A 22,500-nucleotide genomic window follows, 5' to 3' on the forward strand; every position below is an offset into this window, starting at 1 on the left:
TTCCGTCTCCCTCTCTCCTTCCGTCTCCCTCTGCCTCTCCCTCCTCCCTTCAGTCTCCCTCAGTCTCTCTCCCTCCTCCCTCCCTCTCCCCTTCCCTTCAGTCTCCCTCTGCCTCTCCCTCCAGTCTCCCTCCTCCCTTCAGTCTCCCTCTGTCTCTCTCCCTCCCTCCATCTCCCTCTCCCCTTCCGTCTCCCTCTGCCTCTCCCTCCTCCCTTCAGTCTCCCTCAGTCTCTCTCCCTCCTCCCTCCCTCTCCCCTTCCCTTCAGTCTCCCTCTGCCTCTCCCTCCAGTCTCCCTCTGCCTCTCCCTCCTCCCTTCTGTCTCCCTCGGTCTCTCTCCCCCCTTCCGTCTCCCTCCCTCCATTCCGTCTCCCTCCCTCCATTCCGTCTCCCTCCCTCCCTTCCGTCTCCCTCCCTCCCTTCAGTCTCCCTCCCTCCCTTCAGTCTCCCTCCCTCCCTTCAGTCTCCCTCCCTCCCTTCAGTCTCCCTCCCTCCCTTCAGTCTCCCTCCCTCCCTTCAGTCTCCCTCTGTCTCTCTCCCTCCTCCCTTCAGTCTCCCTCTTCCCTTCCGTCTCCCTCTGCCTCTCCCTCCTCCCTTCAGTCTCCCTCAGTCTCTCTCCCCTCCTCCCTCCCTCCCCTTCCCTTCAGTCTCCCTCTGCCTCCCTCCCTCCAGTCTCCCTCTGCCTCTCCCTCCTCCCTTCAGTCTCCCTCTGTCTCTCTCCCTCCTCCCTCCCTCTCCCGTCTCAGTCTCCCTCCTCCCTCCCTTCCAGTCTCCCTCTGCCTCCCCCTCCCTCCCTTCAGTCTCCCTCCCTTCCGTCTCCCTCCCTTCCGTCTCCCTCCCTCCTCCCTTCAGTCTCCCTCCCTCCTCCCTTCAGTCTCCCTCCCTCCTCCCTTCAGTCTCCCTCTGTCTCTCTCCCTCCTCCCTTCAATCTCCCTCTCCCTCCTCCCTTCCATCTCTCTCCCTCTTCCCTTCCAGCTCTCTGTCTCTCTCTCTCCCTCCCTTCCATCTCCCTCTGTCTCGCTACCTCTTCTCTCCCTACCTCCTGCCTCTCTTCCCCCCTCCCATTCCTTAATGTCAATGTTCCCGTGTTCGCGGACACCGCATTCACAGTAAAAGCTGCAAATGTAGCATCAATCAGAAATGACCTTCAAATGGCGCAAAGCTGACAAAGCGTGATCAGATTGAATCCTTGCCTGAAACTCCAGTTCAGATCCCCTCTATAATACATGAGAGTGTGGGACCCTCAGGGCAGTATTGAGGTGTATTACAGTGTGTTTTAGAGGGACCCTCAGGGCAGTATTGAGGTGTATTACAGTGTGTTTTAGAGGGACCCTCAGGGCAGTATTGAGGTGTATTACAGTGTGTTTTAGAGGGACCCTCAGGACAGTATTGAGGTGTATTACAGTGTGTTTTAGAGGGACCCTCAGGGCAGTATTGAGGTGTATTACAGTGTGTTTTAGAGGGACCCTCAGGACAGTATTGAGGTGTATTACAGTGTGTTTTAGAGGGACCCTCAGGCCAGTATTGAGGTGTATTACAGTGTGTTTTAGAGGGACCCTCAGGGCAGTATTGAGGTGTATTACAGTGTGTTTTAGAGGGACCCTCAGGGCAGTATTGAGGTGTATTACAGTGTGTTTTAGAGGGACCCTCAGGGCAGTATTGAGGTGTATTACAGTGTGTTTTAGAGGGACCCTCAGGGCAGTATTGAGGTGTATTACAGTGTGTTTTAGAGGGACCCTCAGGGCAGTATTGAGGTGTATTACAGTGTGTTTTAGAGGGACCCTCAGGGCAGTATTGAGGTGTATTACAGTGTGTTTTAGAGGGACCCTCAGGACAGTATTGAGGTGTATTACAGTGTGTTTTAGAGGGACCCTCGGGGCAGTATTGAGGTGTATTACAGTGTGTTTTAGAGGGACCCTCAGGGCAGTATTGAGGTGTATTACAGTGTGTTTTAGAGGGACCCTCAGGGCAGTATTGAGGTGTATTACAGTGTGTTTTAGAGGGACCCTCAGGACAGTATTGAGGTGTATTACAGTGTGTTTTAGAGGGACCCTCGGGGCAGTATTGAGGTGTATTACAGTGTGTTTTAGAGGGACCCTCGGGGCAGTATTGAGGTGTATTACAGTGTGTTTTAGAGGGACCCTCAGGGCAGTATTGAGGTGTATTACAGTGTGTTTTAGAGGGACCCTCAGGGCAGTATTGAGGTGTATTACAGTGTGTTTTAGAGGGACCCTCAGGGCAGTATTGAGGTGTATTACAGTGTGTTTTAGAGAGACCCTCAGGGCAGTATTGAGGTGTATTACAGTGTGTTTTAGAGGGACCCTCAGGGCAGTATTGAGGTGTATTACAGTGTGTTTTAGAGGGACCCTCGGGGCAGTATTGAGGTGTATTACAGTGTGTTTTAGAGGGACCCTCGGGGCAGTATTGAGGTGTATTACAGTGTGTTTTAGAGGGACCCTCGGGGCAGTATTGAGGTGTATTACAGTGTGTTTTAGAGGGACCCTCAGGGCAGTATTGAGGTGTATTACAGTGTGTTTTAGAGGGACCCTCGGGGCAGTATTGAGGTGTATTACAGTGTGTTTTAGAGGGACCCTCGGGGCAGTATTGAGGTGTATTACAGTGTGTTTTAGAGGGACCCTCAGGGCAGTATTGAGGTGTATTACAGTGTGTTTTAGAGGGACCCTCAGGGCAGTATTGAGGTGTATTACAGTGTGTTTTAGAGGGACCCTCGGGGCAGTATTGAGGTGTATTACAGTGTGTTTTAGAGGGACCCTCAGGGCAGTATTGAGGTGTATTACAGTGTGTTTTTTCCCACCACTACAGAGGGCATTATGTGTGACTCTGGATGGACAGTGGACTGAACACAACAGTATCTGAACCCACGAGTCTCAGATTTCTTTGACAATTCTAAGTTGTGAAACTGTTGTCAGGTGAAAACTTGGTCAAACAGAGATGAAGGTATTAAAGATACAATATCGGTACACAACATAGCATGACATGACAGCATAAAAAAAATCAAGACAGGTTATACTCGCCAGTCGCTGAGTTTAATTTGAAATATCTTCCATATTAAATACCCCACCCTCTCATCCCACCCCTATTTCCTCCCTCCCCTCCCTCCCATCACTGCCCCCCTCCCCTCACTCCAATGCCATCTCCACAGAGAAAGCCTGTGTCCCAAAAGGCCCCCTATTCCCTATGTAGTGCACTACTTGTGACCAGGACCCATAGGGCTCTATATAGAGGACCCATAGACCTCTGGTCACAAGTAGTGTACTATATAGTGAATAGGGGTCCTTTTGGGATGCAGACAGTAGTCTGAATGAAAACACACTCTATTTATGCAGCATATTGCTATTTAAGACATTTGAAAAAACAAATTAAATACTACAGTTTTTTCTTTTCTGCTCTGTTTTCTGGACTGTTTTGAACAGAAAATAAACTAAAACACAGTGTCCCTCCGCCAGTCTACATAAAAAGGGGCCCACCTACACCATGGTATGTTCCCCTTACCCTTGCATCCTACCTACACAGTGGTCCGTACCATGATGCTTGAAATGGGGGAGGGCTCACTGGATCATCTGTAGGCTTCAATCAAAACAGTACAAGTCCTGAGTGTAGTCAATTGTTTTGGCGTTTGCAGGATGTGTCAAACATCTGACGTCCAATCTTTATTCTTCAATTGATTGAATTCAGTCGTTGTTTCACTAGTGTTCCTCTGTCTCTCTTCTTCTCTCATCTCTTCCCCAGTTTAATGGTTTAATAACGTTTGTTTTGTGCCCCCCTCCCCCTTACTGGGATGTGCTTGTTTAAGGCTCTCCAGTCCTCTTCTTACAAAGTGTGCGTCATTAGCGGCTCCCCGGCATTCTATTGACTGGCTGGTTGCGGTGGCAGAGTTGTCATTGGTCCACCATTGGAGAGGGGGGGCGGGTGCAGAGTTGTCATTGGTCCACCATTGGGGAGGGGGGGCGGGTGCAGACTTGTCATTGGTCCACCATTGGGGAGGGGGGGCGGATGCAGAGTTGTCATTGGTCCACCATTGGGAAGGGGGGGGGGTGCAGGCAGAGTAAACGACTGTTTGTGTGTGAAACGAACGGCTCGAGAGGAAAACTGTTTTTTTAGGTTAGTCACAAGGCATGTTAACACTCAACTCTAGATGAATTTCACCACTGAGTGTTCATGTGTACTGTGAGTTGTGTATATACACGTGAGGCTGCTTTGCCTGTGTGCATGTATTGATCGATGCTTGTCTGTGCATTTTGTGTGTTTCTGTGTATGTATATACACTGACTGTACAAAACATTAAGTACACCTGCTCTTTCCATGACCAGGTGCATCTAGATGAAAGCTTTGGTCCCAAATTAATGTCACTTGTTCCATCCACTTCAAATCAGTGTAGATTAAGGGGAGGAGACGGGTTAAAGAAGGATCTTTAAGCCTTGAGACAACTGAGACATGGATTGTGTATGTGTGTCATTCAGAGGGTGAATGAGCAAGACAAAATATTTAAGGTTCTTTGAACAGGGCGTGGTAGTAGGTGCCAGGAGCACCTGTTTGTGTCAAGAACTGCAACGCTGCTGGGTTTTTAACGCTCAACAGTTTCCCGTCTGAAGAATGGTCCACCACCCAAAGGACATCTAGCCAACTTGATACAACTGTAGGAAGCATTGGAGTCAACATGGACCACCACCCAAAGGACATCCAGCCAACTTGATACAACTGTAGGAAGCATTGGAGTCAACACGGCCCAGCATCCCTGTGGAACGCTTTCAACACCTTGTAGAGTCCATAACCTGATGAACCGAGGCTGTTCTGAGGGCAATAGAGGGAGTGCAACTCAATATTAGGGAAGGTGTCCTTAATGTTTTGTATACTCAGTATATATGCGTGTGTTTGAATGAATAATATTTTCAAGTTTTCTTGTCCATGTCTGTCTGTTTATCTCTCTGTGCCCAGTTCCAGGAATGGGCTGCGTTGGTGATGGGGTCAGGGGTCGCGGGTTCATCATAGGCTCACACGCGGGGGGAGTATTTGGGGTTTCTTGGCACCTCGGTGAAAGATTTGAGCTCGTAAGGGATCCCCGTGTCCACCTCGATGGACTTGCGGGAGAATAGCAGCCGGATATCGTTGTGCAAGTAGATCTTCCCAGATTTAGAGCTCTGGAATCTAGGAGATTGAAAACAAAGCAGAACCATCACTGTTAATACATTTGTGTGTAAAGCTACTAAGCTAAGCTCCATCAAATGAGGGCGTCTCTGGCACAATGACTGATTAGCAAAACAACCTGAAAGACAAAGTCAATTCCTTTGATTACATTTCTAAACATTCAGCATGGTTCTGAAATGCTCTACAGTCTGTCTTTGTTTTCAACAAAGAAACAAATAAATAAATAAACAGGTGTGTGGATGGAGGGAGGGAGGGAGGGAGGGAGGGAACGAGGGAAGGAAGGAACGAGGGAGGGAACGAGGGAAGGAGGGAACGAGGGAAGGAACGAGGGAAGGAAGGAACGAGGGAAGGAAGGAATGAGGGAAGGAAGGAATGAGGGAGGGAACGAGGGAGGGAGGGAACGAGGGAGGGAATGAGGGAGGATGGATGACGGATGGATAGACAGACATTCCAAACAATAAGTGCATCCTATCCCAAGCGTACTGCACATGCCATACAAACCATCCAGAAAAATACAATGTCCACACCAAACTCCACTTTAAAATCAACCAACCAATGACCAGACAGATGTACCTGAGGTGTATCAGGTAGCAGAGAATCTTCCTCCTCTCTGTGGGCGTGGCCCTGGGCTCTGGAGGCCCACCCCCCTTCGCCTCTGGCCCCGCCTCCTCAACGGGAACCAGGAAGATGCGGTGACGAAGGAAGGTCATGTGATTGACGGGCATATCCCCAAAGTTATAGGTCACGAGGAACATCTTCACCACAGTTTTATTGGGGTTGAATAAGGTCTGATGGAGAGAATATGGAGATATTGAATATGATACCTGTTTATAAGACTTGTTCAATTGAGATTGAATAAGATCTGTGGGGATTTCATTCATGAAAAACACTCTAAACAAGGTCAAGCATTTGAATAAGGTCTGAGAAGGGAACATGGAGATGTTAGCCATTGCTGTGCCCATTGTGCTAGATCCATGCAAGCCCGTGCATACTAGGGCCAATTACGTTTGAAAACAAAGAGACTCAACAAGAGATTACAAAGTATAGAGAAGAGAAAGAAAAAGGAGTGAGAGTAACAGAGAGAGAGACAGAGACAGACAGAGAGATGGAAAGAGAAAGAGAGATGGAGAGAGACAGAGACAGACAGAGAGATGGAAAGAGAAAGAGAGATGGAGAGAGACACAGAGAGAGAGACAGACAGAGACACACAGAGACATGGTGAGAGACACAGACAGAGATGGAGAGAGAGAGACACAGACAGAGATGGAGAGAGAGAGACAGAAAGAGAGATGGAGAGAGAGAGAAAGACAGAGATGGAGAGAGAAAGAGACATGGAGAGAGATGGAGAGAGAAAGAGAGATGGAGAGAGAGACAGAAAAAGAGATGGAGAGAGAGAGAGATGGAGAGACATGGAGAGAAACAGAGAGATGGAGAGAGACACAGAGAGATGGAGAGAGACACAGAGAGATGGAGAGAGAGACAGAAAAAGAGATGGAGAGAGAGAGAGAGAGAGATGGAGAGACATGGAGAGAGAGAGAGATGGAGACATGGAGAGAGACAGAGAGATGGAGAGAGACAGAGAGATGGAGAGAGAGACAGAAAAAGAGATGGAGAGAGAGAGAGATGGAGAGACATGGAGAGAGAGAGAGATGGAGAGACATGGAGAGAGACAGAGAGATGGAGAGAGACACAGAGAGATGGAGAGAGAGACAGAAAAAGAGATGGAGAGACATGGAGAGAGACGGAGAGAGACAGAGACATGGAGAGAGACGAGAGATGGAGAGAGACGAGAGATGGAGAGAGACAGAGAGATGGAGAGAGACAGAGAGATGGAGAGAGACAGAGAGATGGAGAGAGACAGAGAGATGGAGAGAGACAGAGAGAGACAGAGAGATGGAGAGAGACGAGAGATGGAGAGAGACGAGAGATGGAGAGAGACAGAGAGATGGAGAGAGACAGAGAGATGGAGAGAGACAGAGAGATGGAGAGAGACAGAGAGATGGAGAGAGACAGAGAGAGACAGAGAGATGGAGAGAGACGGAGAGATGGAGAGAGACAGAGAGATGGAGAGAGACAGAGAGATGGAGAGAGACAGAGAGATGGAGAGAGACAGAGAGATGGAGAGAGACAGAGAGATGGAGAGAGACAGAGAGATGGAGAGAGACAGAGAGATGGAGAGAGACAGAGAGAGACAGAGAGATGGAGAGAGACAGAGAGAGACAGAGAGATGGAGAGAGACGGAGAGATGGAGAGAGACAGAGAGATGGAGAGAGACAGAGAGATGGAGAGAGACAGAGAGATGGAGAGAGACAGAGAGATGGAGAGAGACAGAGAGATGGAGAGAGACAGAGAGATGGAGAGAGACAGAGAGATGGAGAGAGACAGAGAGAGGACCATGATACTCACCACTTGGGTGGTCCCTGCTTTGGGTACGCTGTATCCCTTCTTTCCTAAAGGCTCCAAGGAGATCACCCCCTACAACAGAGAGATGAGCTGTCTTCACGTCGAGAAGTTGCACTCACTAAACTGCGAGAGCATTCAACAGTGTGCAGGTGTCTATTCTTCGTGTGTGACTTTACTTTTGAAATGATTTCAAGCTAGAATCTGTAATTGAAACAATAACAAAGCGTGACCCCGCCCCTGTTTTCGCAAAAAAAGCTGGAGAAATGTCATCACTCCAATTAATAGACAGAGCTATGGATGCCAGGACTGACCATATATGATATACACATTATAGATTTAACCATGTTTTGAAGCTACACACATTCACAGGTACATTGTTTACATTCATTGGAGTTAAACAAGGTCATATGTTGGGTTCTGATGGGGTACGACAATATCTTGGGTTCTGATGGGGTACGACGACTGGAGTTAAACAAGCTCATATGTTGGGTTCTGATGGGGTACGACGACTGGAGTTAAACAAGCTCATATGTTGGGTTCTGATGGGGTACGACGACTGGAGTTAAACAAGGTCATATGTTGGGTTCTGATGGGGTACGACGACTGGAGTTAAACAAGGTCATATGTTGGGTTCTGATGGGGTACGACGACTGGAGTTAAACAAGCTCATATGTTGGGTTCTGATGGGGTACGACGACTGGAGTTAAACAAGCTCATATGTTGGGTTCTGATGGGGTACGACGACTGGAGTTAAACAAGGTCATATGTTGGGTTCTGATGGGGTACGACGACTGGAGTTAAACAAGCTCATATGTTGGGTTCTGATGGGGTACGACAATATGTTGGGTTCTGATGGGGTATGACAATATCTTGGGTTCTGATGGGGTACAACGATTGGAGTTAAATAAGCTCATATGTTCGGTTCTGATGGGGTACGACAATATGTTGGGTTCTGATGGGATACGACGATTGGAGTTAAACAAGCTCATATGTTGGGTTCTGATGGGGTACGACAATATGTTGGGTTCTGATGGGGTATGTCAATATCTTGGGTTCTGATGTGGTACGACGACTAAACTGAAGCCCATGAGGCATTTACAGGTGACAGTCTTCAAGAATCAACGTATATAATTTATTTATATGCCTAAAAATGGATGCAGCAACTAGGGGTTGTAAAACATAAAAAATGAAAATATTTTCACTCTGAAAATAACTATTATTTGTTTGTGTTCCTGTTCCATTTGGCATTACCGCTATTAACCCAAACGCATCGAATCAAATATTCACTACATGGAACAGATTGTCTCCCCAAAAAACTAAAGGAAGTTTGTTTTGAAGTGTCTGTCTTATATCTGAGAGATATTTTGAAGAAAGATTGTGTTATATGTATTAAATCCCTTATTTTTGGAACTAAACAGTGTGTAAACCAAACTGTTCTGATACCACAGACAGAAGTTGGCAGATCGACTGTACCGACTTCAGACGAGTCCACAAGACGCTTGTGGGGATCGTAGAGGAAAACGGAGAACGCCATCGTGTTCGGGAGAGTCTCATCTTTCCATAGAGTTTTATAGGCCAAACCGTTCGGACACTACAGACAATTTTGTGAGAAGGCTGATTTTCAGGATGTCTTATGGTCTAACAAACACTGCCCTGTCACACTCTGTCACCTTTCACTGCAGACTAAGAAGACTTACATATGTGGATTGAGAAGCAGAACAACAGATGTCTCTATATTTCCACAGTGGCGTGGCCATTGACATTAGGAGGTTAACATCATTTCACACACACACACACACACACACACACACACACACACACACACACACACACACACACACACACACACACACACACACACACACACACACACACACACACACACACACACACACACACACACACAGAGAGAGAGACAGACACACACACACACACACACACACAGAGACAGACAGACACACAGAGACAGACACACACACACACTAACCAGGAAGGGTGAGGGTGCGCTGTGCTCTGAGATGTCGTAGTAGGTGACGTGTACAGGCAGAGTGGCGTGTTGAGGGCAGTAGGATCCGCTGGCACCGATCTCTGCTGTGAAGCCCTCGATACGACCCGACGGAGAGAAACGACCCTTCAGGATCGACTCCTGGAGAAGAAACAACAACAAGGAAGAGTGAGGAAGACCCACTTCAAAGCACAGCTACTTCTATGACCACGAGGAATGTTGTAAATATCTCTAGATATTTGGTAGAAACTCAAGTTCTGACAAAATACCATCATACTGAAATAAATTCAGTTACTGATATTATGTCACACTTCATTTTGTATTATTTGTTAAGAATGTACTGTGATATGTTGTGTATGTCTGCTGTGCTAAATGAGTAGCTGTGTGTGTGTGTGTGTGTGTATCATACCTCAAAGTTACCCAGTAGTGAACGGCTGATGGAAGAAGAGGGCCAGCCGGACCGAGCAGTGCGACCCAAGGTGTCTGTACGCCGCCCACTACATAGCTGTCGACTGCACACACACATATTTTTTTTTTTTAAGAACATAAGTTAGCCGTGGTTAAGTCACATAATTAAAGATTATGTTTTTGAAATGATGACTACACATGGATCAACTAAGAAGGTAGAAAGTGAACATACCTTTTCAGGCGCATCCCACTTTTCAGCCTTCTGCTGGCTCCTCTGCATTCTGATAAACTCTGAAGGAGGACGAGAACAAGAGACAGATGGACAGAAGACACAGTAGGACAGAACAATAGACAGTAGGACAGAACAATAGACAGTAGGACAGAACAAGAGACAAATGGACAGAAGACACAGTAGGACAGAACAAGAGACAGATGGACAGAACAAGAGACAGATGGACAGAAGACACAGTAGGACAGAACAATAGACAGTAGGACAGAACAAGAGACAGATGGACAGAAGACACAGTAGGACAGAACAATAGACAGTAGGACAGAACAATAGACAGTAGGACAGAACAAGAGACAAATGGACAGAAGACACAGTAGGACAGAACAAGAGACAGATGGACAGAACAAGAGACAGATGGACAGAACAAGAGACAGAAGGACAGAACAAGAGACAGTAGGACAGAACAAGAGACAGTAGGACAGAACAAGAGACAGTAGGACAGAACAAGAGACAAATGGACAGAACAAGAGACAGTAGGACAGAACAAGAGACAGTAGGACAGAACAAGAGAGATGGACAGAACAAGAGACAAATGGACAGAACAAGAGACAGTAGGACAGAACAAGAGACAGATGGACAGAACAAGAGACAGATGGACAGAACAAGAGACAGTAGGACAGAACAAGAGACAGAAGGACAGAACAAGAGACAGATGGACAGAACAAGAGACAGTAGGACAGAACAAGAGACAGATGGACAGAACAAGAGACAAATGGACAGAACAAGAGACAGATGGACAGAACAAGAGACAGATGGACAGAACAAGAGACAGATGGACAGAACAAGAGAGATGGACAGAACGAGAGACAGAAAGACAGAACGAGAGACAGAAAGACAGAATGAGAGAGAGAAAGGAAGAGCGAGAAAAAAATAAAGAAAACAGGAAGGAGAATACATGGATTATCGCAATCCAGCTCAGATGAAAAACATTGATATTACTGTCATGCTCAAACTGTCATGATAATCATGATCTATCAAACAGATGTGTACCAAATTCACTAAAAGTGGCAGTAATAAAGCCTCTTTTGAAAAAGCCAAACCTTGACCTGGAAAATGTTTTTTTTTAAACTATCGGCCTATATCGAATCTCCCATTCCCATCAAACATTTTAGAAAAAGCTGTTGCGCAGCAACTCACTGCCTTCCTGAAGACAAACAATGTATACAAAATGCTTCAGTCTGGTTTAAGACCCCATCATAGCACCGAGACTGCACTCGTGAAGGTGGTAAATGACCTTTTAATGGCGTCAGACCGAGGCTCTGCATTCTGTCCTCGTGCTCCTAGACCTTAGTGCTGCTTTTGACCCCATCGATCACCACACTCTTCTGGAGAGATTGGAAACCCTGAAGGACCTCTGCGTTACTCTGGATCCTGATCTCTCTTTTGACGAACATATCAAGAATATTTCAAGGACAGCTTTGTTCCCCCATCTTCGTAAATCAGTAAGTTTTTGTCCAAAAATGATGCAGAAAAGCTAATCCATGCTTTAGTTATTTCTAGATTAGACTACTGCAATACTCCACTTTCCGGCTCCACGGATAAAGCACTGAATAAACTTCAGCTTGTGCAAAACACAGCTGCTAGAATCTTGACTGGAACACAAAAATGTTACTCCAGTGCTAGCCTCTCTACACTGGCTTCCTGTTAAGGCAAGGGCTGATTTCAAGGTTTTACTGCTAACCTACAAAGAATTACATGGGCTTGCATCTATCTATCTCTCTGATTTGGTCCTGCCGTACTTACCTACATGTACGCTACGGTCACAAGAAGCAGGCCTCCTTATTGTCTCTAGAATTTTCTAAGCAAACAGCTGGAGGCAGGGCTTTCTCCCACAGAGCTCCATTTTTATGGAATGGTCTGCCTACCCATGTGAGAGATGCAGACTCGCTCTCGACCTTTAAGTCTTTACTGAAGACTCATCTCTTCAGTAGGTCCTGTGATTGAGTGTAGTCTGGCCCAAGGGTGCGAAGGTGAAGGGCAAGGCACTGGAGCGACGAACCGCCATTGCTGTCTCTGCCTGGCCGGTTCCCCTCTTTCCACTGGGATTCTCTGCCTCTGACCCTATTACAGGGGCTGAGTCACTGGCTTACTGGTGCTCTTCCATGCCGTCCCTAGGAGGGGTGCGTCACTTGAGTGGGTTGAGTCACTGACATGATCTTCCTGTCCAGTTTTGCTCCCCCTCGGGCACGTGCGGTGGAGGAGATCTTCGTGGGCTATAGCCTCAGGCTTGTCTCAGGTTAGTAAGTTGGTGGTCTGTTGATATCCCTTTAGTGGTGTGGGGGCTGTGCCTTGGCAAAGTGGGTGGGGTTATATCCTGCCTGGTTGGCCCTGTCCGGGGGTATCTTCAGACGGGGCCACAGTGTCTCCTGACCCCCTCTGTCTCAGTCTCCAGTATCTATGCTGCAATCGTCTATGTGCCAGGGGGCTAGGGTCAGTTTGTTATATCTGGTGTAATTCTCCTGTCTTATCTGGTGTGCTGTGTGAGTTTAAGTACCCTCTAATTCTCTCTCCCTCCCCTCCTGGAGGACCTGAGCTGCTTGCGGCTAAGGCACCCTGACCTGTTCAGCGGACGTGTGACCTTGTCCCAGACCTGCTGTTTTTGACTCTCTCTCTCTCCACCGCAAATCAAATCAAAGTTTATTTGTCACGTGCGCCCGAATACAACCAGTATACGAAATGTGAAATGCTTACTTACAGGCTCTAACCAAAGTTGCGAAAAAAAGAAGAAGGTGTGTGTGTGTGTGTGTGTGTGACCTCTGAATACTCGGCTATGAAAAGCCAACTGACATTTACTCCTGAGGTGCTGACCTGTTGCACCCTCTACAACCACTGTGATTATTATTATTATTATTTGACCCTGCTGGTCATCTATGAACGTTGGAACATCTTGAAGAACAATCTGGCCTTAAATGGCCATGTACTCTTATAATCTCCACCCAACACAGCCAGAAGAGGACTGAAGAGGACCCCTCAGAGCCTGGTTCCTCTCCACCCAACACAGCCAGAAGAGGACTGAAGAGGACCCCTCAGGGCCTGGTTCCTCTCTACCCAACACAGCCAGAAGAGGACTGAAGAGGACCCCTCAGGGCCTGGTTCCTCTCTACCCGGCACAGCCAGAAGAGGACTGAAGAGGACTCCTCAGAGCCTGGTTCCTCTCTACCCGGCACAGCCAGAAGAGGACTGAAGAGGACCCCTCAGGGCCTGGTTCCTCTCTACCCAACACAGCCAGAAGAGGACTGAAGAGGACCCCTCAGGGCCTGGTTCCTCTCTACCCGGCACAGCCAGAAGAGGACTGAAGAGGACCCCTCAGAGCCTGGTTCCTCTCTACCCGGCACAGCCAGAAGAGGACTGAAGAGGACCCCTCAGGGCCTGGTTCCTCTCCACCCAACACAGCCAGAAGAGGCCTGAAGAGGACCCCTCAGAGCCTGGTTCCTCTCTACCCAACACAGCCAGAAGAGGACTGAAGAGGACCCCTCAGGGCCTGGTTCCTCTCCACCCAACACAGCCAGAAGAGGACTGAAGAGGACCCTCAGAGCCTGGTTCCTCTCCACCCAACACAGCCAGAAGAGGACTGAAGAGGACCCCTCAGAGCCTGGTTCCTCTCCACCCAACACAGCCAGAAGAGGACTGAAGAGGACTCCTCAGAGCCTGGTTCCTCTCTACCCGGCACAGCCAGAAGAGGACTGAAGAGGACCCCTCAGAGCCTGGTTCCTCTCTACCCAACACAGCCAGAAGAGGACTGAAGAGGACCCCTCAGAGCCTGGTTCCTCTCTACCCAACACAGCCAGAAGAGGACCGAAGAGGACCCCTCAGAACCTGGTTCCTCTCTACCCAACACAGCCAGAAGAGGACTGAAGAGGACTCCTCAGAGCCTGGTTCCTCTCTACCCGGCACAGCCAGAAGAGGACTGATTGGTTCCTCTCTAGGTTTCTTCCTAGGTGGCTGCCTTTCTAGGGATTGATTGATCACAGCCAGAAGAGGAATATATATTTCCATTTCCACACAAATACATACATAGTTCATAGTGCATTACACACGCAATAAACACAATAACAAATGCAGTTGAGTAATGAAGGTACATACCTGCCTGTGTATCAATGTGTGTACGCTGTGTGTGTGAATGTCAGTATGTAGTCACTACTTACCGGGCAGAGAGTCCAGGATGCTGCTTCAGACACAAACACATTCCCCATGTCCAAACTACCACTTGTACTAAGGGTTACCCAGTCCTGGCTACCCACCTCCTCTGGCGCTAACCCTTCCAAGGCTAACGCCTCTGTAGCTAGCATCTCACTAGCTAACAATTGACTAGCTAGCCCCTCTCTAGCTATCCCCTCTCTAATCAGGTCCGCTCTAGCTATCCCCTCTTTAGCCAGGTCCTCTCTACTGTAGCTGTCCCCTCCACTGGGGCTATGTCAGCCTGGTCTATCCTCACACACACTGTGGACATGTCTCTCTCTTTCTCTCTGTGTCTCTCTCTCTCTCTCCATGTTATACTCCCTACCTACCCCTTTCCTTCACTTTTCACTTCCCCCTTTTCCTCCCTGTATCTCTCCCTCTTTGTCATTCACCAGGGCATCACCCCCCCATCCTCTACCTACCCTGTGTCCCAAATGGGACACCCTATTCTCTATGTAGTGCACAAACTTTGACCAGAGCACCACAGTCAAAAGTGCCCTATTCAAAAGTAGTGCACTAAATAGGAAAAGTGTTTCTGGAAGCCAGTGGTTCGGTATCTAAACGGGTGAGCCAGAAAGACCTGTGTGGTTTTGTAGGGAGGTGGGGTTCTATTGGGGCGACAGCGACACAGGCAGGCGGAACATGTAGTGTAGCAAGAACAATGGAGGCCACCTCAATAGACTTGATTCTGGAGCCACTCGGCTGGTTCCAGCACCATACGTGGTGTGTTCATAATGACCAGCCTGGGAATCCATCGCTCTCTTCCTCTCTCTTCTTCTCTCCCTTTCCTCTTTCTTTTCCTCTTTCACTCTCATCATGTTTCATTCTCTTGGACCATCTAACTCAGTCTTTCATTCTCACCCCCGTCTGTTTTACTGGAACAGCTCTCCCCCTCTAACCCACTGGCTGTTCATCCTCTTATTAAATGTCAGACAATGACAAGCCTGAAAGCTGTGTGTGTGTGTGTGTGTGTGTGTTAGTGTGCGTTAGGGTTGAAGATTTTCCTGGTATTTTACAAATGTTCCATCCTGAGAATAAATCACTTTTCTCCCGGGTAACCTGGTATTTCCCTCCAAAACCGGAAGTGGCATTCAAAAGCATTATAAAGCATATTAATATGTCTGGATTTGATCAGAGCTTTGATCGAGCCTGATGAGTCGAGCCCTATATTAATGACATTTAATTGTAATTTTATTTCACCTTTATTTAACCAGGTAGTTAGGCCAGTTGAGAACAAGTTCTCATTTACAACTGTGACCTGGCCAAGATAAAGCAAAGCAGTGGGACAAGAACAACAACACAGAGTTACACATAAACAAACGTAGAGTCAATAAACACAATAGAAAAATATATGTACAGTGTGTGGAAATGTAGTAAGATTAGGGAGGTAAGGTAACAAATAGGCCATAGTGGCGAAATAATTACAATTTAGCATTAATACTGGAGTAATAGATCTTGCGATGATGATGTGAAAGTAGAGATACTGGGGTGCAAAAGAGCAAAAATAAATAACAATATGGGGATGAGGTAGTTGGGTGGGCTATTTACAGATGGGCTGTGTACAGGTGCAGTGATCAGTAAGCTGCTCTGACAGCTGATGCTTAAAGTTAGTGAAGTCTCCAGCTTCAGTGATTTTTGCAGTTCGTTCCAGTCATTGGCAGCAGAGAACTGGAAGGAAAGGCGGACAAAGGAGGAGTTGGCTTTGGGGGTGACCAGTGAGATATACCTGCTGGGGAGCGTGCTAGGTGGGTGTTGTTATGGTGACCAGTGAACTGAGATAAGGCAGGTCTTCACCTGGCAAAGACTTATAGATGACCTGGAGACAGCGGGTTTGGCGACGAGTATGAAGTGAGGGCCAAACAACGAGAGGGTACAGGTCGCAATGGTGGGTAGTATATGAGGCTTTGGTGATAAAACGGATGGCACTGTGATAGACTACATCTAATTTGCTGAGTAGAGTGTTGGAGGCTATTTTGTAATTGACATCGCCGAAGTCGAGGATCGGTAGGATGGTCAGTTTTACGAGGGTATGTTTGGCAGCATGAGTGAAGGAGGCTTTGTTGTGAAATAGGAAGCCGATTCCAGATTTAATTCTGTATTGGAGATGCTTAATGTGAGTCTGGAAGGAGAGTTTACAGTCTAACCAGACATCTAGGTATTTGTAGTTGTCCACATATTCTAAGTCAGAACCGTCCAGAGTAGTGATGCTAGTCGGGTGGGCGAGCTAATGAACCTAAACCACGAAAAAGCCAAAAATGATTGGGCCATTATCCAATACATACTGCACATTACACACGACAGAAAAACATAAAAGCCCATAGATGTAGCTAGCTATATGTTCTCTTGGGTAAATAAATTAAACTAGCTCCAGTAGGCTAATCTTTTTGAGTGTGAACTGTATTGTATTATAACTAGTATACTGTATTAAATGGACTGGAGCAGCACATGCGGCCTACAAAGTTACAGGTATAGGCTAGCAAATGTACATTTTGACATGTAATAGGGCCTATTTGTATAATTAGTAGGCTGATGCCTTTCATAATAATCCCCCAACATGTTATAAGCCTACTTCCCCTTTCTCTCTTTGTTGTTGCTTCATTCCTTCCTCACTTTCAACAGTTCAATTAAATGAGTTTCGTTGTCCTTATCTTCATTAGTCTAATGACATCCTTGAATAATATAAGACGAGATGCACAAGGCTTTCACTTATTTTCACAAAGATTAGATGGTTATGGGTCTGAATAAATAACTGTTAAATGCAACAACAAGAAAAAAGCACATGTGAGTACATATGGCGCAAGAGACAGAGGCTATACGTTTGAAGCTTATTATGTATAACCCATCATCAATTAGCTAAATTAAAGGCGAATACTGCATTGAATGTATTACCTGAAAGAGGTAGGCTAGGATATCTATTTAGAGGGCTATATATAGGTCTAGAACAGGGTTATCTATTTTGGATTCAATTTGAATGGAGTTCATGGGGAGAAAGACAAGAGAGTACTAGTGCGTGCACAAATTTAAAGCAACAATATTTGAGAGATAAAACTCTGCAGCTGCAATTAAAACAATAAACAAGGTGACCCCCGAAAGCAAGATGGAAATGGGTAAATTAGACATGCAAAACTGTCACCACCGATAAATCTGCGATAATCGATCATTTCAAGAAGCATTTCTCTACGGCTGGCCATGCTTTCCACCTGGCTACCCCTACCCCGGTTAACAGCCCTGCTGTCAGGCCTCCTCATTGAGGGCACCCTCGCTGCGGGCCCCAGAATGGGCACCCTCGCTGCGGGCCCCGGAATGGGCACCCTCGCTGCGGACCCTGGACTGTGTAACCCTCACTGGAGGTCGTCGTTGGAGGCTTCGTGCCATGGATCATCACTGGAGGCTTCTTGCCATGGATCATCACTGGGTTGCCATGGATCATCACCTTGCCATGGATCATCACTGGAGGCGTGGAATGGATCATCCTGGAGGCTTCGTGCAATGGATCATCACTGGACTGGAGAGATGCACAGGAGGCCTGGTTCTGGGCACAGGCACAGGACTCACTAGGCTGGGGAGACATACAGGAGGCTTGGTTCTGGGCAAAGGCATAGGACTCACTAGGCTGGGGAGACATACAGGAGGCTTGGTTCTGGGCACAGGCACAGGACTCACTAGGCTGGGGAGACATACAGGAGGCTTGGTTCTGGGCACAGGACTCACCTGGGGAGACATACAGGAGGCCGTCGCTGGAGGCTCTGGACTGGAGGCTGTGCCTTCGGACTGGAGGTCGTCGTTGGAGGCTTCGTGCCATGACTCCTCACTGGATGGATCATCACTCGTGCCATTGATCATCACTGGAGGCTTCGTGCCATGGATCATCACTGGACACACAGGAGGCCTGGCTGGGCACAGGCACAGGACTCACTAGGCTGAGGAGACCAGGATGGATCATCAGGACTGGGAGGCTTCTAGGCTGGGGAGACCAGGAGGCTTGGTTCTGGAGGCTCATCAGGACTGGGCACAGGAGACTGGGGAGACATACAGGAGGCCGTCGCTGGAGGCTCTGGACTGGAGGCTGTCGTTGGAGGCTTCCGGACTGGAGGATCGTCGTTGGAGGCTTCTTGCCATGGATCATCACTGGAGGCTTCTTGCCATGGATCATCACTGGAGGCTTCGTGCATTGATCATCACTGAGGCTTTCATGGATCATCACTGGACTGGAGAGATGCACAGGAGGCCTGGTTCTGGGCACAGGCACAGGACTCACTAGGCTGGGGGACATACAGGAGGCTTGGTTCTTGGCGGGGCACAGACTCACTTGGGGAGACATACAGGAGGCTTGGACTTAGGCTGGGGAGACATGGCCCGGAGGCAGGCTGGGGAGACATACAGGAGGCTTGGTTCTGGGCCCAGGCAGGCACTGGGGAGACATACAGGAGGTTCTGGGCGGAGGCACTGGTACACTGGGCCGTGGAGCATGGAGGCACAACCCATCCTGGCTGCATGGTTACTTTGGCCCGGCACGTGCGGAGTGCAGGCACAGGACGCACTGGGCTGTGCAGACGCACCGGAGACACAGTGCGCAGAGCCGGAGCAGGATATCCTGGGCCGTAGAGACATACTGGCGGCCAGATGCGCTGAGCCTGCACCCTCCGACCTGACTGGATGCCCACTCTAGCCCTGTTACCATGGAAGGCCATCCCTTTCGGCCAGGATCTCCTCCCATATCCTGGATGGCAAAGAATCCTGGACGTCATCCCATGTCCAGTCCTCCTTTTTACCAGGCTGCTTGGTCCTTTTGCGGTGGGAAGTTCTGTCACAGACGTCGTAAGAATCGGACCAAGGTGCAGCGTGGTGAGCGTACATATTCCTCTTTATTCGAATGTCGCCAACAAAACAATAAACAATACAAAATGACCGCGAAGCTTAACAGGGATATGATGCCTCTACCTAAGTTAACTTCCCACACTGAAAGGAGGGAAAAAGGGCTACCTAAGTATGATTCCCAATCAGAGACAATGATAGACAGCTGTCCCTGATTGAGAACCATACCCGGCCAAAACATAGAAATAAAGAAACATAGAAAACAAAACATAGAATGCCCACCCCACATCACACCCTGACCTAACCAAATATAGAAATAAAACGGCTCTCTAAGGTCAGGGCGTGACACCTGCGTTCCCCGCAGCAACTCGCCCAACCCCCCGCCTCTCCTTCACCCAAATCCAGAGAGCTGATGTTCTGAAAGAAATGCAAAATCTGTAAGAGCTGCAAGATCCCTACAAATCAGCTGGGCTAGACAATCTGGACCCTCTCTTTCTAAAATTATCCGCCAAAATTGTTGCAACCCCTATTATTAGCCTATTCAACCTCTCTTTCGTGTCGCCTGAGATACCCAAAGATTGGAAAGCTGCCACGGTCATCCCCCTCTTCAAAGGGGGAGACACTCTAGACCCAAAATGTTAGACCTATACCCATCCTGCCCTGCCTTTCTAAAATTTTCGAAAGCCAAGTTAATAAACAGATCACCGACCATTTCGAATCCCACCGTACCTTCTCCACTATGCAATCTGGTTTCCGAGCTGGTCATGGGTACACCTCAGCCACGCTCAAGGTCCTAAACAATATCATAACCGCCATCAACAAAAGACAGTACTGTGCAGCTGTTTTCATCAACCTGGCCAAGGCTTTCAAGTCTGTCAATCACCGCATTCTTATCGGCAGACTCAATAGCCTTGACTTCTCAAATGACTGCGTTACCTGGTTCACCAACTACTTCTCAGATAGAGTTCAGTGTCTAATTGGAGGGCCTGTTGTCCGGACCTCTGGCAGTCTCTTTGGGGGTGCCACAGGGTTCAATTCTCGGTCCGACTCTGTATATATCAATGATGTCGCTCTTGCTGATGGTGATTCTCTGATCCACCTCTATGCAGACGACACCATTCTGTATACATCTGGCCCTTCTTTGGACACTGTGCTAACAAATCTCCAAACAAGCTTCAATGCCATACAACACTCCTTCCATGGCCTCCAACTGCTTTTAAATGCTTGTACAACTAAGTGCATGCTCTTCAACCAATTGCTCCCCTTACCCGCCCGTCTGACTAACATCACTACTATGGACAGTTCTGACCTAGAATATGTGGACAACTACAAATACCTAGGCGTCTGGTTAGACTGCAAACTCTCCTTTCAGACTCACATTAAAACGTCAATTTTTGATTTTGGCTAAAAAAACGTGCTCATTTGAAACTGCCTATTTCTCAGGCCCAGAAACTAGAATATGCATATTATTGTCAGATTAGGATAGAAAACACTCTAAAGTTTCCTAAACTGTCAAAATATTGTCTGTGAGTATAACCTGAGGAAACCTGAGGAAAATCAAACCAGGAAGTGATGTTTTTCCTGAAACCTCTCTGTTCCATTGGATGCCTTGCCTCCATTTAAAGGGACATCAACCAGATTCGTTTTCCTATTGCTTCCTCAAGGTGTCAACAGTCTTTAGACATAGTTTCAGGCTTTTAATTTGAAAAATGAGCGAGAAAGATAACATTGTGTCAGTGGATAGCTGGGTGTTCGCAGAGTTTTGCTTGCGCAACAGAGTGGGGCAGCCTTTGTCTCTCCCTCTCCTATTGAAAAAGCGACAGTCCCGGTTGATATATTATCGATTATATGAGAGAGATACTGAGAGAGATGTTCTTACATAAACGCTTGTTATGCTTTCGCCGAAAAGCTGTATTGAAATCTGACACGCCAGGTGGATTATCAACCAGCTAAGCTGTGTTTTGCTATATTGCACATGTGATTTCATGAAAATTAAATATTTGTAATAATTTAATTTGAATTTGGCGCTCTGAAATTCAGTGTGTTGATGAAAATGATCCCGCTAAAGGGATGGGTGCGTCAAGAAGTTAAGCATCTTCAATCTAAAATTAAATCTAGAATCGGCTTCCTATTTCGCAACAAAGCCTCCTTCACTCATGCTGCCAAACATACCATCGTAAAACTGACTATCCTACCGATCCTTGACTTTGGCGATGTCATTTACAAAATAGCCTCCAATGCTCTACTCAGCAAACTGGATGCAGTCTATCACAGTGCCATCCGTTTTATCACCAAAGCCCCATATACTACCCACCACTGTGACCTGTATGCTCTCGTTGGCTGGCCCTCACTACATATCCGTCGCCAAACCTACTGGCTCCAGGTCATCTATAAGTCTTAGCTAGGTAAAGCCCCGCCTTATCTCAGCTCACTGGTCACCATAGTGGAAGGTAGCCTAGTGGTTAGAGCGTTGGACTAGTAACCGACAGGTTGCAAGATTGAATCCCCAAAGCCAACACTTCCTTTGGCCGCCTTTCCTTCCAGTTCTCTGCTGCCAATGACTGGAACAAATTGCAAATATCTCTGAAGCTGGAGTCTTATATCTCCCTCTCTAACTTTAAGCATCAGCTGTCAGAGCAGCTTACTGATCACTGTACCTATACACAGCCAATCTGTAAATAGCACACCCAACTACCTCAACCCCATATTATTACTTACCCTTTTGCACCCCAGTATCTCTACTTGCACATAATCATCTGCACATCTATCACTCCAGTGTTAATGCTAAACTGTAATTATTTCGCCTCTATGGCCTATTTATTGCCTTACCTCCCTCCTCTTCTACATTTACACACACTGTACATAAATTTTTCTATTGTGTTTATTGACTGTACGTTTGTTTATGTGTAACTCTGTGTTGTTGTTTTTATCTTGGCCAGGTCGCAGTTGTAAATGAGAACTTGTTCTCAACTGGTCTACCTGGCTAAATAAAGGTGAAATAAATAAATAAATAAATAAAAATGGTCTGTCCCCACCCTGAGCGATGATTCATCATGCAGAGGCCATAGAGAAGCCAGATTTAGACATATATAATTTATATAATTTAACAGTTCAATTTTAAGCCATGCTGTTCATATAATTAATTTATTATAATTTACTTCTTTTATTTTTTCTCTCAGTTATTTATCCCGGGAAACGGGAGAGGTTTTGGGCAGTAAATTTCTGTAATTCTCGGTA

At 47.2% G+C, this 22,500-nt stretch overlaps 2 protein-coding genes and 1 long non-coding RNA gene across 11 annotated transcripts in view; 2 read left to right on the top strand and 1 right to left on the bottom strand.

Moving 5' to 3' along the window:
- The first annotated feature begins 1,138 nt into the window (after positions 1 to 1,138).
- Positions 1,139 to 3,105, top strand: LOC127911904 (keratin-associated protein 4-3-like). Its single transcript, XM_052479953.1, has 3 exons — positions 1,139 to 1,170; positions 1,504 to 1,887; positions 2,338 to 3,105. Exons 1-3 carry the CDS (start codon positions 1,139 to 1,141, stop codon positions 2,873 to 2,875), a joined length of 954 nt encoding a protein of 317 aa, XP_052335913.1. The 3' UTR covers positions 2,876 to 3,105.
- Positions 3,106 to 3,287: 182 nt separating this feature from the next.
- The window catches only part of LOC118378266 (protein FAM214B-like), a 61,833-nt gene continuing 42,620 nt past the window's right edge, over positions 3,288 to 22,500 (bottom strand). For all 9 annotated transcript variants that reach the window (XM_052479547.1, XM_052479554.1, XM_052479553.1 and 6 more), the window contains 6 exons: positions 10,213 to 10,271; positions 9,982 to 10,084; positions 9,555 to 9,713; positions 7,571 to 7,639; positions 5,738 to 5,952; positions 3,288 to 5,164 (listed from right to left, as the gene is read on the bottom strand). In XM_052479547.1, coding sequence (XP_052335507.1) covers positions 5,011 to 5,164; positions 5,738 to 5,952; positions 7,571 to 7,639; positions 9,555 to 9,713; positions 9,982 to 10,084; positions 10,213 to 10,271 — 759 coding nt within the window. In that variant the 3' untranslated portion in view covers positions 3,288 to 5,010. The remainder of the gene's footprint in view (positions 5,165 to 5,737; positions 5,953 to 7,570; positions 7,640 to 9,554; positions 9,714 to 9,981; positions 10,085 to 10,212; positions 10,272 to 22,500) is intronic.
- LOC127911794 (uncharacterized) lies at positions 7,646 to 9,504 on the top strand. The gene is made up of 3 exons (XR_008079390.1): positions 7,646 to 8,138; positions 8,233 to 8,326; positions 8,552 to 9,504. It is a non-coding gene; the product is annotated as an uncharacterized LOC127911794 (long non-coding RNA).

The sequence above is a fragment of the Oncorhynchus keta genome, chromosome 25 (genome assembly GCF_023373465.1).
Source record: "Oncorhynchus keta strain PuntledgeMale-10-30-2019 chromosome 25, Oket_V2, whole genome shotgun sequence".
Taxonomy (NCBI): Eukaryota; Metazoa; Chordata; class Actinopteri; order Salmoniformes; family Salmonidae; genus Oncorhynchus; species Oncorhynchus keta.

Coding starts and splice junctions, on each gene's coding strand:
- LOC127911904 (XM_052479953.1), top strand. CDS start 1,139: ATGACCTTCAAATGGCGCAAAGCTGACAAAGC. Junction 1,171..1,503: donor TGGCGCAAAGCTGACAAAGC/GTGATCAGATTG, acceptor AGTGTGTTTTAG/AGGGACCCTCAGGCCAGTAT. Junction 1,888..2,337: donor ACCCTCGGGGCAGTATTGAG/GTGTATTACAGT, acceptor GGCAGTATTGAG/GTGTATTACAGTGTGTTTTA.